Source organism: Nycticebus coucang, chromosome 1 (genome assembly GCF_027406575.1).
Source record: "Nycticebus coucang isolate mNycCou1 chromosome 1, mNycCou1.pri, whole genome shotgun sequence".
Lineage (NCBI taxonomy): Eukaryota > Metazoa > Chordata > Mammalia > Primates > Lorisidae > Nycticebus > Nycticebus coucang.
In genome coordinates, this window is record NC_069780.1 from 186,967,876 (window position 1) to 186,986,270 (window position 18,395).

The 18,395-nt window shown below is 40.6% G+C and overlaps 1 protein-coding gene across 3 annotated transcripts in view; it reads left to right on the plus strand.

Annotated features, from left to right (window-relative positions):
* Positions 1-18,395, plus strand: part of CTNND2 (catenin delta 2) — a 943,962-nt gene that overhangs the window by 526,259 nt on the left and 399,308 nt on the right. For all 3 annotated transcript variants that reach the window (XM_053592980.1, XM_053592979.1, XM_053592981.1), the window contains one exon: positions 2,727-2,982. In XM_053592980.1, the coding sequence (XP_053448955.1) occupies positions 2,727-2,982 (256 nt within the window). The remainder of the gene's footprint in view (positions 1-2,726; positions 2,983-18,395) is intronic.

An 18,395-nucleotide genomic window follows, 5' to 3' on the forward strand; every position in this document is an offset into this window, starting at 1 on the left:
CCGTTCTCTTCACTAACCTTGAAACTGGAGCTTGGAGAGCTCACTTACTGTGTCCAATGCCAAGAACTGCCCCAAAGGTCAGGAACCCAGTTCTCTAACTCAGAATTCAGGCTCTGAATGTGATCTATGACATTTCCCTGAAAAAGACCAAAATAAAACGCAAATAGCAACCTAATACCATTCATAAACTGTCTTCAACCTTCTCTTCCTCTTCACCTACCAGATCTTGCCTTTCTGTTTCTGCTTAATTAATTGTATTTCCCACCTTATTTTCACATTTGGCTCTGACTCCCCTTATATTATGCATAACTTTTTGTCTGCTACTTGGCAGTGTTTTAATTAAATTCCTCCCCCCCTTGTTATGTTCATTTAATTTATGGTCCTTTGAGAGATTTTTTGTGGGCAGATTGTTCCCCTTACTTACCCTACTTTTTAAAACAAATGTTTCTTTATTTCAGTGTTCCTGATCTCTGTCACTTTGTCCTTCCTGTTAATCATGGTATCAAATGTATGAATAATGAGTAATTTTGTATAGAAAATAGGTATTTACTGAAAACCATTTTCAGCAAGATTAAATGTGGATATTTTTATTTCCTCAATGGAAAAAAATTGTACATCTATGAGAAATGGCAGACGTACTTGGTTTTCTCCTATTGCCCTTGATTTTCTGGCTAGTTTATTACAACTCTTATAGAAAATGAAAGTTTGTTTGCCCGTGTACATTTGTTCTTCCATGAGCAAATTTATGTCTTGCCTGAATTTTAAAGCTCTTTCCCCATAACACAAAGCATATGGTTTATAAATTTTAAAAGGTGAATTGTAATTAGGCATACTAGTAATATTCTGGAGGAAATATAAATCCCCCAAAACTTGCACAAAGTCATAAGGCAGATATTCTGATTGTTTACTTAGTGCTTTTTTTTCTAATATGATTATTTCAAGCCTTAACACAAGGGCAACCCTCCTTTTTTCAAAATACTTCGCCTGTAAAAATATATGCCGTTTTTGTTTTGAAAGATTTTCTTAAATATTTTTCCAGTTTTCATTGCGTCTCATAACCTACTTACCTAATTTTTTGTTATTATAGTATCTTCATCTTATTTAAAGATCACTGGAAAAAGAAGCCAGGAGCTCTTAATTAACAGTCCTCAGTGATGGAGTATTCCTCCAGTTTACTTTGCAACATTTTGTCATTTTGACACCATTTTCCTAACCTTTTTTTCATAGTTATTTTCTCAATGTGACATAATTTCTTTTGTGTTTGACGTGGCACATGTCCTGTAATGTAAATTAAGTCCTATCATTATCCACTAAGAATTGTTCATAGAGTTAAGAGTGGTGAGGCGTGATTTATATTTGGAACCTAATTCCGTGTAGAGCACCCATGACATAAATGGTCATAGGTAGATCCTGCCTGTATTATGGTTCCATTCTGATCTGCAGTGCCAGAAAGCAAATGTCTGCTATTGATCATGGCTAATAATTGTTGGAACAATTAATAACTGGTCACATTCTATTGGTGTGGAAGATGCTATTGTAATTCTGTGTGTCAACCATCCCTTAGATGTCATTTCGAGAACTGGATAAAAATAATGACATGAAATGATCTAAAAAGAATCCAGGAAGGAAACAAAAAAATTGAAATTCAGTTTGAAAATAGTCAAACTGATTTTAGTAACTGGTGTAACATCTTCTCAAAACAATTTAGACACATTGAAAAGATGCAAATAGTTTTGGAAAAGCCAAGTCAGCTCCTTATTTTGCCTGCCTTGCAGTTGGGCTGCTTTTTGCCTTTTCCCTTCACCAAATGTTGCTCCTCTGACAGCTTTCCTTGAAAAAGTGGTGTATTAAAAACCTTTCGGGAGTTACTTTACAGAAAGTAGAAGAGGCCTGCATGGGATGTTCTGGGCTCTGATTATGGAAATACTAACCCCACCCCACCCCCACACACATAGTCCCTCTCACTTTTTCTTATTTTCTTCTGTTCAATAAATTTAACTACATTTTTTTTTTTTTTTGAGACAGAGTCTCCCTATGTCACCCTCAGTAGAGTGCCGTGGCATCACAGCTCGCAGCAACCTCAAACTCTTGGGCTTAAGTGATTCTTTTGCCTCAGCCTCCCGAGTAGCTGGGACTACAGGCGCCCACCACAATGCCCAGCTATTTTTGTTGCAGTTGTCATTGTTGTTTAGCTGGCCCGGGCTGGGTTCAAACCTGCCACCTTTGGTGTTATGTGGCTGGCACCATAAGCACTGTGCTATGGGAGCCGAGCCAAATTAACTACATTTTTAAGTTTGTTTTACACCCTTAATAAAACTAATGCAACATTACCTGAACACATTTGAATTTTCTGAGTTTGAACAATGAAGAACTAACTTACTGCCTTCTTTAGAAAATAGTCCCTATATTTCTTCTGGGTTTTCCTTTTGCACAGAGTTTGTATTTCAGATGAACACACCTCCTGGATGTTGGTAAAGAACATATATGCAACAAATGCGTTTATTCCCACCCCATACCTGAAAGATTTATTCTGGAAATAGCATGCTAATTGTCATTTTACTGGTAATATTGAATACATTGGTTCAATATGATAGATTAATTTTTTATTCTTTCAAACCCCTATTTTTGTGTGTAATTCCCCCCACCTCACCCCTGCCTAGACCTGGTGAACCGTTTCTGTGAGCAGGTCCTCAATTTTTTGCTTTGTCCCTACTTTCCTGTCCTAGCCCCATCTTCCCCCGGTGTCGACTCCGTCCCCTTGCAGCGCACAGGCAGTCAGCATGGACCACAGAACGCCGCCGCGGCCACCTTCCAGAGGGCCAGCTACGCTGCAGGCCCCTCCTCCAATTACGCAGACCCCTACCGACAGCTGCAGTATTGTCCCTCTGTTGAGTCTCCATACAGCAAATCTGGTCCTGCTCTCCCGCCTGAAGGCACTTTGGCCAGATCCCCATCCATTGATAGTATACAGAAAGATCCCAGGTGAGTATAAAACTTTTTATTTGCCGGTATGATGTCTAAAAAAGTTTCATAATCTCTTTAGGCATTTGTTGTTGTTATTATGACTTCTTCCATTACGCTGCATTCATGTCACTGGCTGAGTATGAAGAGTTGCCTTTCCTTTGGTTTTGTACTTTTTTGTTTGGTTTGGAGGATGGATATTTACGATGAATCTCTGGTATCTTCTGTGGTCCAACACTGAAAAGATAAGATGATCATTTGATGAGAGTACCTTTAGGTGTGTGAGGTGGAGCAATTTGATAAGATCCAGGACAGACCCAGCCCTCTTTAATGCAGTGGAAACTGTGGATTGAAGATAATGTCATCTGCCTTCAAAATCATGGTCTGAGTAAGTTATTGTCTTGGTGGAAACATACTCAGTCACCACGTATATTTCTATTTATCGGATTGTAAAGAGGGACAGCTACCAAGTTATACTAAAATTGAAAATTTAGAGGCTCCATATTACTTGCATTTCTCTATGTCTGAAAACAAATACTAGGATGAGGTTGTCTGGAGACTGAAAACTCGACGATACTATAGTGAAGGAATCGTTGTTGAGGTGTGCTTCCTTTTCACTTTATTCCAGCAGCAGCAAAGGGTTTGGTAATCCTACTTCTGAAGTTGGGCTTGAGTTCCTATAGAAGTAAATGATGTTTTACTCTTAGCTATTGGATTTATGCTGACAGAGTCCCATAAATAAATATGTGCATCTGTGTATACAATAGGTACAGGTCGGAGTTCTGGTTTTTTCTTGTGGTGGGGCAGGTGGCTTGATTCTGCTGGTGTACTCAAAATTCCTCTCAAGGAATTTTCACTGAGGGAGTACACAGGTTCCTATGTACTGTGTTGAAGAGTTTGAATAGATTCTTTTGCAAAGAGAAATCACTTCTATAAACCTAAACGGCAAAATGGGATCATTTACAGTATTCTTTGAGATAGCTACTTTAGTGCAATTCAAACCTGTTTGGAGGTTCAATGTTAAATATTGAATTTGGTGTAATCTCTGCTGTAAAAGTGAATTGTAGTAAGTGTTTATTGTTAACTACTAGAACTCAGAAGCATACTCACATTTACAATGGATGGTGTCCTGGTTATTTAGGTTTTCAGTAGACTTCATAATCTTGGTCCTGAAATCTTTCCAAGTTCTTTAACTGTTGACAATATGTGTGGCTAGAATATTCTTCAGAAAACACCTCAGCACTCTCTATTCTAAAACAACATTTCTTAACATGCAACTGAAAAATGTATAAAAGTAGAATAGTAGTAAAATCTTAAGAAAACCTAAAATAGAAATATATATATATATATATATATATATATAATGGAATTGGCATTGCTTATATTTAACATTGTACAGTTCAACTGAGAGTAAACATTTTATCTGTAATGGAAAGGTTTTAAATTTTCATATTAAGGGAATTTAGCTGACTAAGAAAGCACATTTATGTTTCTGTAGCTTCAGGCTAACCTCTGTATTTTATGCTGTGTATTAAATGCATTTTATTTCATTTTATTAAGTGGCATATCCTTTCCATTTTACGTTGCCATCACTTTTATAGCCTTTTTCCTTCTCTCAGTACATTGTCACGGCTCTTACTTTTTCAAGTTATGGATTATGTCACTTATATTGAGTGCCCAATGTAACCACCCCCCAAAAAAAGAAAACACCAATAAGAAATGTTAGAATGAATAACAGAATATTGGTCACTAATATTTTGTCTATGTTAAATCGATAGGCAAGTCACTGTTATCTGAATTACAAGTTAGTTCAGGATATTCAAGAATACTAGTCTTTGACTATAAATATGTGTTAATTCTGAAAAATAAGAATATCTAGATATCTATTTATCTAGAATAAATAAGCAAAGCAGCTCTAGAACCAGAATTAAATGGTTGTGGCTTCATATAGAAGGGCCTAATTATTTGTCATCATATAAAAGATATAGAGTATAACAATAATAATACCTTTCTTATAGGATTTTCTTAAAATAAAGGAACGTGCTCAGAATGGTCTCTTTTAATGTAGGGACATGTCATATTTGAAATTCAAGTCCAAAATATAATACGGCTTTTAAGACAATACTTTTGCATCTTCCTTCAAATAATGAATTTTGATTTTTCCTTGGCGAATATTGTCAGACTACTGCATCTAACCTCTAAAGCTTACAATAATTTATTTTGGTATTATGACTTCTAATTTCAACTTTCTCAGTGTCTTGACATCTTTTAAGCTTTTGAAATATACGTACATATACTTCGGAGAATTTATTGAAATTTTATGCAAGTCCCCTTGCATCACATACATATGTTATGGCACATTGCAGGGTTCAAAGTATGTTTACCTTCACCTGTGATTAACCCTCCTTTGAAAGAAGAAACTCATATCTCACATCCAGTGCCTTAACTAAGGGGACAATGAGAACGTTAAATGACTTCACGACGACGTTGCCACCGGGTGGATACAGCAGCTACCATCTTCATTTTTAGCACATATGGAATCCACATTGGGGACCATGTTGCCATGAACATTTTTATTTCTTTAAAAATGAAAAAGTGAAATGAAAGAGTATATATACATTTTTTATGATTATCTTCAGCAGATGAATGGTCATGCTGGGTAACTGTGTGGGAGTTGAGAGAATGCTGGAGACCCATACACACTGGGAGGCGCTCGCGTCCCTGGGACTAGCCCCTAGATATCTAGTCTTTGTTGCATTTTTCATGTCTTTCCCTTTCTGGTAGCGACCTCATTCTGCAGAACAGTATATTTTCTCCATTAAAGTGTTTTATTGTCATTCAGTGAGAAGTTTTTAAGCAAAAAAATAAGAATTTGAAGTTATGATGGCCCCAATTCAGGGGAATGAGACGAGACCAGAAAACCCTGTTAGCTCTCTGTTACTCTGAGCCACAGGATATGAAAGAATTGGGTTTTCAAGGGTTGGAGTTTTCTGGTTGAAAGTTCAGTCATATGGATTGTGGCAAAACTTGGCTGTTTTTGTTTCTAACTGGTCATTATGTATAAACAAAGAGCAAAAACGTTTTAGCCAAAGAGATGGTAAAATCCAGTTCCCTTTATAAGGTTCAGCAATCACTGCCAAAAAAATGTGTTTTTATAAATAAATATATATACGTGTGTATATTATATATATATAATTTACTTCACAGTCATATTTGCTGAAAAGTTTAAATTTGAATCTCTTAAGGACTGTCATTATCTCTAACACATTTCGGGGCGCTATACCAAATATCAAGTTCTACATACTGTTGTTGTCAAACATATAAGTCAAATATAAATCTTCAGTTATTTGAGATATGTCAGTATCTGTAGTGATAAGTCATAATAGCATTCATATTTTTAAAACTTAATTGATGAAACAACCAGAAAAAAAGGCAAGACATATCTGGGTATAATATAAATGTTCTTGTCTATGAAATAAGAAAAATTATGGCTAAGATATTTTATTGGTGTAATTTAATGTATAAATTGTAACAGTAACAGCATCTTTTAATCATGTTTGATTAATTCCTTTTTAGGATATTGTAAGCCTGGATATGCACTATCTCAACAGCTATTTTTCAAAAATGCTAATGTGATCTGCAGTAAAACTCTGATCTTCTTTCATTGTTCTTCAGCCCAGCAGAGAAATACATAGAATGGCACATTTTTAATGCTCATATTGGGCCCAAATTAGCAACAGCATTTTTAATTGGCTCCATACGTCCTATTACATGGGGTTGTTTTGTTTCAAGCCACAATATTTGACCAGTAATAGAAGTAGGCACTTTTTAAATAATTATTTGTATGTTTCTACTATATTTTATCTTCTGTTTTGAGATATTACCAAAAATTATTTTATTGTTGAACAGTATGTTACTAGATTTCATCAATAAGTATTACTTATAAATATTTTATCATTAGGTAAACCTTCCTCGGTAAAAATGCTTTTCATTCTTTTATTGTTTACCTGCTCACAACACACAGACACACACACACACATACACACACGCGTGGGCATGCATGTACTGAATTGAATACTCAGAAAACAAAATAGGCTGTAACAGTGCTTTTAAAAAAGTGAAGATTTGCAGACATTTTAAAATCTTAATGTTTCAACAGTACTAAATAACTTCAGTTATTATGAAACTTAAGTAACATGGCTAAAGTGTTTGCATGTATATATTTTTTATAGTCCAGTTCTTCCGGATTGATGAATTTCTGGAGAGTTTGCTTTTAACTTTAAATCTTCATTTAAAGTTAAATCATTTTTTTAACTGTGGAAGTGTCAGAGAGGGAAAAAATACTGGATTTAAAGACTCTTAGAGTTTGATGAGCATTTGGAGGCCATTTGTCATTTAGGCTGTTAGGGAGCCCAGTACTTGGCCCTTTGGCCTTTGTTTGAATGCCTCTAGCTATGGGCCACTCACCATCTCTTGAACCATTTTTGTTTTCTTTGAATAATTCAAACACTAATTTATACTGATACAAAAATCTGCATCTCTTGGAAGTTCATTCCCTGATTTTGTTTCTGACCTTTGAAATCCCGGGAGACTATGCCTGTCCCCTCCTCACAGGGTAACTGTCCCTCTCTTGCCAGTGCTTCAGACTTGCATTCCTGGGCTAGGTCTAGCTGTTCCAGGAGCTGCCATTCCTGGCCTAGGTATAGCTGTTCCTGGGCTAGGTCTAGCTGTTCCAGGAGCTGTCATTTCTAGCCCTGTACAGGCCATCGCCCCTCACAATTCTGCTTCACACACCAGTAGCAAGTGTAGAAAGAAAACAAGTGTTACCTTCCGCTAGCCTTGCTGTGAATATTGATACAGTATTGGATGTAGAATCTAACAAAATGCCAAGTCTTTTTCACATGTGACTTCTGCAAAGCTCTGACTCCATCATCTTTATTATTCATTTTCTTTTTATCTTACATGAGGGACATTACATTCCCATTGTTTGAGGTGATTCCATTACTTGACACTGTAGAAATATTTTTTTACCCAATTTTCTTACCCAATATAGCTATTGTTACCACTGCTCCATGTCCTTTAGAAATTTGAAAGTCTTGTATGTCAGAGAGGTTTTATCAAGTGTGGCCAGAGCCAGCTGTAGGATGGAGCCCTGGAGCCCGCATTCCTGTGGACCTCTCTCTCCAGGTGCATCTGAGGACACTATAAATATGTCCTAGGTGACTTTTCTCTGGAAGATTCTAGAGTGGACTCTGCAGGTGTGAAAGCCTGAAAACAGCTTAATTCTTTAAGGAGTTTTCATAATTCTGTAACAGAGAAAGGTGCATCTGCAAATGACCATGGTGCTTTAAGGAAAATAAGACAGACGAGACCAAAGAAGTGTCTTCTCTTTCTAGGAAAGGAGTTGAGGGGATGGCACAAACCATGGAGTAAGTGGTAAAAACAAGATAAAGCTTTCCATGCTGCACGAATAGTTAAAAAGAAGAGAGGGTTGGGAATGGAGTGGGAGAACCAGGGTGAAACACGGAGGCGTGCTGAAGGCAGAGCCCGGGGGCCGCCTGGGGAGAAAGATGGAGGAGACCCACTAACAGCCCCCGGCCATGGCTTTCCCTGTTGGGAGGCCTGGAGTTGAGAGGACCCCGTGAGGGTCACGGGAGCAGCAGGGAACAGGGAGGAGAGGAAGCTGACAACTCGGCCCCTGTGGCCAAGAGAGAGGATTAGAAGATGGAAGAGAAGGTAGCAACCAAAAGGGTTTTTCCATTTTACAAAAGGCTCCTTTTCACGAGTCCTTCTGTCAGTGGAAAGGCCTGTTCACACACAATACTTGTCTGTGCTAACACTGATTCTTGTCCATACACAGAATACTATTTTGCCAGCCATCATAGAAACCACTTGGAAGAGTAAACAATTGTGTTTCCAAACTAACAACTCACCTCCAATGCTACACCCCCACTTCCTTTATACCAAAACAGGCTCCAGCATAGGGGCCGAAATGGCATTATGAGAAATGAAATTTGGACAGTCATGACCGCTGAATGTCTGTTCCCAGACTACTTAGTAGTTAGTTAATTAACCAATTATTAGCGGGTACTCTATCAGTTGTTATGATGGAAACCTTTTTCTGTGTTTCTCTGGTATACAGACTCTTCTCTAAAAAACCAACCCTTTTTGTTTCCTCCCTCAAGGGCTGTCAGTAAAACAGACTGTCCCCCAAGTTCAGTAGGTGAGCATGAAGCATGTAGCTCACACTTGGCCCAAGAGCTGACATTTGACAGGATTTCCACTTCGTAGCCAGGCCTGCAGGTGTCTGAAAGAGTGTACAAACCATGTACAAGGTCTCTGAAGTGGGTTGTGTGCTTTCTGGACTTCCCTACATCAGCTGGGGCAAAAGCCAAATCCAAGCTAGCTAGAGCCAACATACGGGAGCAAAAGCTGAAAGTGTAGCCTCTCCTTTGCCTCAGTGGAGCTCACTGTCCCTCAGGCACTTGACACACACAGGTGTCCCTCCCCACCCCTCTCTCTGGAGGTGGCTCTCTGGTAGTCTTACTTGTGTTTGGTTTCCATTATGAAGCCAAGAACTAAGATGTTCTCCATCACGTAACTTGCATCTCTAATACTTAGGAGTGGCTCCGTCATACATGTTTGTAGTATCTTTCCAGAACTTTCCTTTTTAACTTTTCTCCCTAAAGCCAACTACTCTCCCTGATTCAGAAACAGAGATGTTTTCTCTCCCCTGAATCAAAGCAACTGAGACGTTTTGTACTAAAATGAAATTATCACAAAATATTTACCAGATAAGCTTAGTGGAGAGACTAAATCTGATATCATCCACTATCAAAGGTATCTTGGATCAATACAAGTCAGAGCTCTGTGAGATTTCAAGCACCTTCAGTCATAATTTAAGGTACCCAGTACAGTGACAACACATAAAAGCGTTAGTGGTTGACACCTGTGCCCTCACTGAGGCCCTTGTGTGATGCGTGTGTTATGCACCTGTGTGGTGTGGGCGATCCGGGTAACTCAGACTGGAGAGGGAGTGGGCCGTGCAGGTGCAGGGGTTCACCATTTTGTGATGTAGCAGCCATCAAAGATGACAAGTGAGAGGACAGTTTCATGGTGGAGAGATCTCGCTCTTCACTTTCATTGTAAAGAAATGCTCAGAATATCTGAAAGCACAAAAGAAGTATGAATGTTAACAAGGGTGCCCCTTGGAAACAGACCGAGAACCAGAACAAGGAGCTTCTTTCTCTAAAAGAGGGATAGAGAGGCCTGGTGGCCAGAGAGGGAGCTCTGGAACGTGAGTGCCCCAGAGTCTGGGGACTTCCATTCATTTCCCACTTGATAACCATTAGACTTATAGGAAGTGGTTTTGAAGGAATCAAAAGAAGGTTTTGTGGGTCCAGTCTTCTATGAGATTAGAAAAATGAAGGAAAAGACCCCCTGCTACCCAAGGTTGGTTCCTATGAGTGAGAGCTCCCACCAGGAAAGGGGGAACCAAGAAAATTCAGGAGACAAAATTGGCTTATTTGGTCAATCATTCCTCTGGGACTGTCTTCCAGGGATAATCTTGACAGTCCTGGACTTGACTTTATCAAAGAAAATGGTGTGTGTGTGGTGTGTGTGTGTGTGTATAAAGTCTTCGATAAAGTCAAGTCCAGGACTTTATCAAAGTCCTTTGTGTGTGTGTGTATATACACACACACACACATACATCTATACACACACACACACACACACATATATATATACATTACCACATAGATTAGGAGTGCATGTGTGTGTGTGTATATGTATATATGATTAAATGTGTGTGTTATATGTGTATCTATGTATACACAGATTATGTGTGTATATAAATTATATGTATTATATAAACATTCACAAAAATCTATGTGGCATACAGATAAATATATATTGTGTACATATATTACATATATGAAAGTATGCTTTAGCAGCCACTTAATTCTATCAAGGAGACCAGAAAGAGGTCTCTAAGGAGGGGAAGGGGGCGTGATGAGGCTTATCTGATTTCCTTTCTCAGGGCCAGCATCTCAGTTTTAGGGATCCTCTTGGCCAAGAGGGCGTCTAGTCAGTCAGGCATGGAGGGGGAGAGCCTTAAGATTTTATTTTAGTTCACAATAGCATAGTATTATTCTATAGAAAACTATGGCATAGTATTGTTCTATAGAATGCTATTATTCATTTTATTTAACAAATGGTGCCAATGATTTTAGATATTTTCATTCATTTATTCACTCAACAAATATTTATTAGTACAAATAGACAGGTTTTGTTATGGACCCAAAAAGCTTTTACCTGGGGAGATGAGATAGAAATGTTAGCTAGGAAATCAATATGAAATCATCATGTTTAAAATTACCTAACTTAAAATTAGATCAAATTTAAATGAAAACTACCTGCTGTATTTTTATTAAAAATTACCCTGAGTGACTGATTATGCAGCTTCCACATAGTTCTCCACGTAAACCTCAGGCCTTCCTACTACACCTTTAGCTTTTTGGAGTCAACGCTGTATTTCATGACTTCTGCTGGGGTTCATCTCCCCTCCCATTGAATATGGAGGCAGTCACTCCTGCCTCAAAGGCCCTAACTCAGAAAGCTTTCAACCAACCCAGGGAAAGAGGACAGGAAAAAAATATATCCCATTTCTTCCCAGGAGCCACCCTGCTCCCTGTCTCTTCCTGACAAAGAAGTTTGCTGTATTTCAAGCCAGGCTCTGTTATATTAAAAAAGAATTCATCAAGATTAAGTGGCAATTAACATCTATATCGCAGTAGAAGTGCTTCTGACATTAAAGAAGAAATCATAAAGCCTGGGCTTTTGTCGATCAGCTGGAAATGTTTCTGCAGGGCTCCTTGCTGTCCTTTGTTATGAAGGTGATTGAAACATGAGCAGATTTGAAGATGTAAGTTTACTATGAATCAGCTTGAAAGTGATAGCAATGCTAACGTGGTAAAAGTGGCTGCTGGGAGCACACACACCGTGTGTCTGCCGAGCCGTGTGCACACACATACCCACATGCACACGCACACACACAGCTGGGTCTGCTCTGCATAAGTGATTTTGAGCCCTTGATACCTACACATTTCTATTTTTAGAAAGGGAAGGAGTTTCTGTTCAGTTATCCTACACTGTTGATTTAATAAAGATGAAGGTAAAACAGGCAACCTATGACCAGACCCTGTGCACGTCCACATGTGATCTGCGTGTCCTTCACGTTGTGCTGTCTCCCAAAGCATCTGTGTGTAACACTCTACATTTGCTCGTTCACTGCAACAATGCTTACAAATTGCAGGAATGGAAATGCACTCGGTTATCTCAGTCAATGGGAGCTTGTTGTAAGTTTTCAGAGGGGTATGAAAGAGGCAGGAAGCTGCTTCAGCAGCCTCAGCCAGGCTGGTCTCGTTGAGAACCAGATCACGAGCATGGTCCTGACACCAAAGCTGCTTTGAGACCACAGCAGGAACTCAGAACACGGGGCTGAGAAGGGTGCGTTTGCTGGGCCCCTCTGCAGAGCCCTGTAGCTCGGGTCTCAGCCACTCTGCCCTGGCCCTGCTGCCCCCCTGCCTCCCTCTGACCTCCTGCTCCTGTCTTGTCTCAGAGCTCTGACCGGCAGGGCTGTGGTTGCACGGGGCACGTGCCCCTCTCCTCTCTCCGCCATCTGTCTCCACTTATGTGTTACTCTTGCGCCTTGAATTTGATCTTACTGGAAGAGTCATTATGGGCTGAATCCTGCCCCCCAGATTTACATGCTGAAGTACCTCATAGTGTGGCTGTATTTGGAGATAAGGTCTTTAAGAGGTGATTAAGTTAAGACGAGACTACTGGCTCTAGTCCAACAGAAATGGAGGCAACGCCAGGGATGTGTTTGTACAGAAAGACCTTATGAGGACAGTGAGCATTCAGTCACCTGCAGGCCAAGGAGAGACACCTCAGAAGCAAAACCTGCTGGCACTTTGATCTTGGTCTTCCAGCCTCCAGAACTGTGAGAAAATAGCTTTCTACTGTTTAAGCATCTAATTGGTGGGTATTTCATTATGGCGGTCCTAGCACACTAATACAGGGGGCTGTGTTTGCAGCCATGAGTGGATGTCCAGGGTGTATGTGAGTCACTAGGTAAGCTTTGAGATAGACAGTGTTTATGGCCCATTATTTCACCCCCAAGAAACACAGCCAACTGTGTCCTTTCCGATTCAGTTGTGCTAAGTTTCAACTTGCTCAGCTCCTCGGTGCTGCTGGGAGGACATCAATTGTTTCCATCTGCACAGATTTTACATTTCTTGATTTTGTGTCTCAAAACTTTTGTAATGACCCACATAAAACACACTTGACAGAGCTCACTCATCAGACTATATCGTCTGCCACCTGCCAGGCAGAGCTGCCTTTGGGTCTGCGGGAATCCCAGTGGCATTCAGCTGTGGTCAGTTTCTACACTGATCTAGCCATTAGTGTCCCCAAAGGAGGGATATTGTGAGGGAGGCAGCCACTCTGAGAAGGCCTACATGTGGCAGGTTAGCTGGCCAGTCATTTTTTTTCATATAGATATTCTTTTTCTGAAAAATTTTGAATAGCGTTTAAAATTTAACATGAAGGTCAACATGCGTGCAATTATCTGCTGTAAATTTGAAAAGGTTGTGGAGGTTATAGAAAATGAGCTGAAAAAAGGTAGATTTATTAGTTTTCCAGATAAATCATTAAACATGAGTAACTCCACCTGACAGAAGAAATCACTAGTGCTTCGATAAATTGGACACCTGTGGAAATAAAATGATGTCCTCAGAATAAGAACTACCGTCTTTTTTTATTTCATTCTTCCAGTTTTAAAATCACTGAAATAAAGCATTCGGATTGTATTTTCAAAATTACAAACATTAGAATGACTGACACTTACACTCAGTAGCCCCTTCTGTAGATCCTTGCTGTCCACAAGGTCCTGAGTGAGACTTGAGTGCTGGATAGAAACCTGTCAGAACCCCAGACCCTGCCTCACCCTCAGTGCCTGAGAAAACTTCAAGTCGGAATCACTGATTCCGCAGTCAGACACATCTCTGAACTACCACATGTAGTTTATTGACTTTTGCAGTCTTAGAATTTTCTCTTATTGGATCAAAAGTCTGAATGTGAGAACCTAGGTGTTTTATATACATAGTTGATAATGTGACCAATGAAATTTAAACTCTCTTCTCAAAATGCACAGTATAGATTTTTAAAGACATAATTTACTTTTTAAAATGTTTCCTGCAGTTATCCATCCCCTTTAAAAAGTCAAAATTTTCAGCTTGTGTTTCTGAGGTTTGGAACAATCCTGTCCCCTTCCCTTTCCCTGCCCCCCTTATCCCCTGCTAATACTCCAAATGGCTCTTTTGGTTTTTTTTTTTACTGAGCTTTCTAATCTCCCGAGGGGACCTAGACAAGTCGTCCCCAGAATTTCTACACCTGCTGAAAGCCTTACTTCCATCAGACCCAGTGAAACAGCCACATCTAGACAGTTTTCTCTGATTAACTTCAGCTGGTAGCATCCGCCTGTGGGCTGAGATGCCTCCATGCAGACAGTGGACATGGACAGGCACCTGGTGCCATGTCAGTCATGAACAACTGGGACTGTGCATTGTGCGAGCTCCTTGGAGCATTCAGCCCACAGACCTTGCCAGTTCACAGACAGATGCAACTGCAGCAGACCATTCACCACAGTCAACTGCATCCCAGGTGGTGTTTCCATGTTATTTTCTACTTGGAGCTCCTTGTTAAAATGTGGAATCCCAACCCTGCTCCCTGCACTTTCCTCCCCCACCAAATAAGAATCTGTGTTTTAACAAGAACTCCAGTGGTGATCCATTTCATTAAAGTTTAAGAAGCTCTGATCTAAAGGTCCATGTGGCCCAACCCTTTTCCTACTTTTCATTACAAAAGGCCTTAACATTTTACAGCCCCAGGAAGGGAGCAGAGAGAAAGCCAGACAGCCCAGGAGGCAGCAGTGATGAAGCTCTGTCCTTAGGATGCCTCAGGCTTTAGATAGGATTTGGACTCCTGAACCACGGGGCCAGCAGTTTGGGGCTGAGGCCGTGTGCCCCCATGGGAAGCGTGCTGGCAATCATTGCCATGATGGCCGCCTTCTAACGTCTATCTGTCTATCTGCCCTGTCCCAAATCTCCTCCCCACCCTCTTCCCAGATAGAAGGCCAGCCTCTTCCTCCTGCAGAAGCCCACTGCGTATTTCCGAGGACTAAGTTTCTCAAGTCTGGCATCTATCAAAACGCCAAATAGCAATGTTATACCAACTTGTCTCAAAACTAACTTTTAAAAATCCACACTCATGAAAAGATATATTTTCAACAAAATTATGTTTCATGCTTCATAATTGCATATTAAAATGTGTATGTTTTACTAATTGTATAAGTTTTAATAAGTTGTGCATTAATGTCCATGATGATAATTCTAAAAGAAAAAATTAACAGTAGTAGAGTCACAGAAAATGAGAGATATGTATATATGTATGAATATGTTAATGTGTTTGTTCATTGCAATATCAAGGCTCTACTTTATGGCCTATGTATGATTATAGGGAAAAAGCATGGACGTTTCTTTAGCAGCTGAGAGTGCTTCATAATCTAAAATTTACTGGGTCAAACTCTGAGCCTTTCATTAAGCCTGCAAAGGAAAGTGAAACTTCTGCAGTATTCCATTAAGCTTGACCTTTGAACCAGTTTCTGAGACGTGTAAAAAAGGGAATGGAGAGTCTCGGCTGGCCTTAAACGCCAGTCCGGGCGAAGAGGGTTAGTTCTGTGCTGAAGACTTTGATTTTCAGTCTTTTGAAAAAAAGGATAATGCATTAGGTGGAAAGCTGGAAAAATTAAACTTGGCCTTAAATTTTCTGAGAAATCAGCACCCATTTCTTAGCAAATTCCAGAAGGAAACTATTTTAGCCAAAAAAACAAATGGTTTCTTTCAATCAATACACAGCAAATAAGGATGTCTGGAGTCCCTTTTAAACAACGGACCAACTATACACTTTCCCATTGTGCTGCCTCCTCCACGGTCAATGGCTCACTGTCCTGGAGGTGGCAGGTTGCCCTCGGGCTGAGAAGACTCCGGGCATTTCATCTTTTCAAGAAAGCCAGAGTTCTCCCCTGCCAGTAACCTGATGTGCCCCGGACCTTGTTAAGACAGATGCCATTGAGTTTCTTCATTGTTATTGGAGAAAGAGAAGACGAGGGAAATAGTCTCAAATACATGCCAGGCTGTTAGTGCAGGTGGAGGGCACACTTGGTCCTGATGGTCATTGCCCCTGATGGGGAAAGTTTCACAGGTAACTTTCACCCAGAGGTGAATATAATGACTTACTAAATGTGGCCTTTGAGGTTTTTTGTGCTCTGTTTCGAGTGGTGTCATTTGGAGAATGGCAGGCAACCTGATTTAGAAAACGTTCTGCCCTGTAGGGGGAGGAATCGTGGCAGCAGGGTTTGGATTAATCTGATAGGGAGGATCCCTGTGATGTGACATGGTACTCTGGGAGTTGTTTGGGGTCCTTGTGGTGTTTGGCATTTAAATGTGAGTAAAGGGTTAGCAGGACCCACCCGGGGTCACTTCCCCACCCGCAGACTCAACCCTCTAGTCAAGCCAAACCAGTCAGAAAACATCAAAGCAGTAAACGAGAAAATGCCACGAAGGCTGTGTTAACCATTGTGACGAAAATGTGTCAAACGGTCTGTGAAGCTAGTGAATGATGCCCCATGATCATATCAATGTACACAGCTATGATTTAATAAAAAAAATTAAAAAAAAAAAAAGAAAAGAAAACATCAAAGCAGAGAGGCTCAGTCTTACAAGGACCTGACATCAACCTTGTGATGTTCCACCTGTCTCCTAGGCCTGAGCTTTGGCCAGTGTCCCTCCGTCATAGTTCCCAGCCTCTCATGGGCAGGCAGTGTTGTCCTGCCCTGGGCCTGAGCCCCACCGTGACCACAAAGCACCTCAGCACCCTTGAGGCCAGGTTCTTACCCTGTGACGATGACCCCCACTCCTCTCCGGGGACTGGCTTTCTGTTCTCACCTAAGTCTTCGCTGCTTGCTAGTTAGAATTTCCTGAAGACATCGCTTACCTGGCCATTGCTCACCTGCCCAGTTCCAGATCTCTAATTGGAGGCTCCTCTCCTGAATGCCTTATTTGCACCAGTAGGATAATTGTTTCAGACACCTCAAACCCAACTAAAAGAGAGCCCATTATATCCCATAACCAAAGACCCTGAATCTGGTCAGCTCCCTTGGTCCTGTACCCTGCCTTGGATCTCTGTTTCCTAAGCTAGAAACATCCCAATGAGTTGGCCACAGATTTATCTCCAGAGTATCTCGCTCACCCGGACTTCCTGGCCAGCCCCACTGCATTTCCCTTCGTGTGTGTGCTCCCCATCTCTCACGGGGGTGAGATGGAAGAGCCCCCACACCTGGTCCCACTGATGCACCTGGTCCCACTGACGCCACTTGCTAGGCTCTAGACCTTCTCCTAACTGCCACCAAAACCCCATCCTCAGAATTAGTCTCATCCTGTCATTCTGCTTCCTGATGTCAACTGTGCCCTGTCGCCTACAGAGTAAAGCCGAAATCCACCCTCTGAAAGCAAGACTTGACAGTTTTGTCCTACCTTGAATCTTGCTCTAAAATTCTCTTCCGTTTTCACTGACTCTGTCCGTCCGTGTGGTCCAGGGCACTGCCCTTGTGGAGGCTGCCTCTCCTCTTCAGATGCTACATACACTTCTCTTTCCTGAAATGCCACAGCCCCTTTTACTCCTGGGAAATTCAAATCATCCTTCTAAGCCAATTTTAAGAATAAGCTGTTTGCATCTCTTTCTTCCATGTTCCCCCTAGAAGATGTGCAGAACCCGAAGATCTCCTGAAGGGTGGGGAAGGGGCGGGGAAAGGGAGACAGAGTCTGTAGATTTGATGAATCTTGAAGTGCAAAGCTGGGCCAGAGGAGTGGGCAGAGAAAACTGCAAATGCCCAACTGTTTTCAGAATAGAAACCAATGTGTTTGAAATTCTTCTTTTAGAGGAAAAGGGCAAGAAAATATTAGTAAACATGTCAGAACATTGAAAAGAAATTAAGGACCATTAAAAATTATGTCTTTACCTGGATTAAGTAATGACAAGCTCGTCTCGTTTTGTTTTTTAATGATGTTATTAAGATTTAAACATTAAGCAATGTTCATAGACCTCCCACATGTTTGCTTCAAAAAAAGCCCTTGCAAAATGTTTCTTCTGTGGTTGTAAAGAAAATAATAAACCGATCGATTACCTAGTTAGATAACTCAAGTGTCTGTGTTATAGCCTTTAGACTACCACTGTCTCCTACAGAAACTTACTTCTTGTTGCTATCTCAGTCCTGTTCCTAACAGTAAATGCAACCTTAAAGCTTCTTTTTT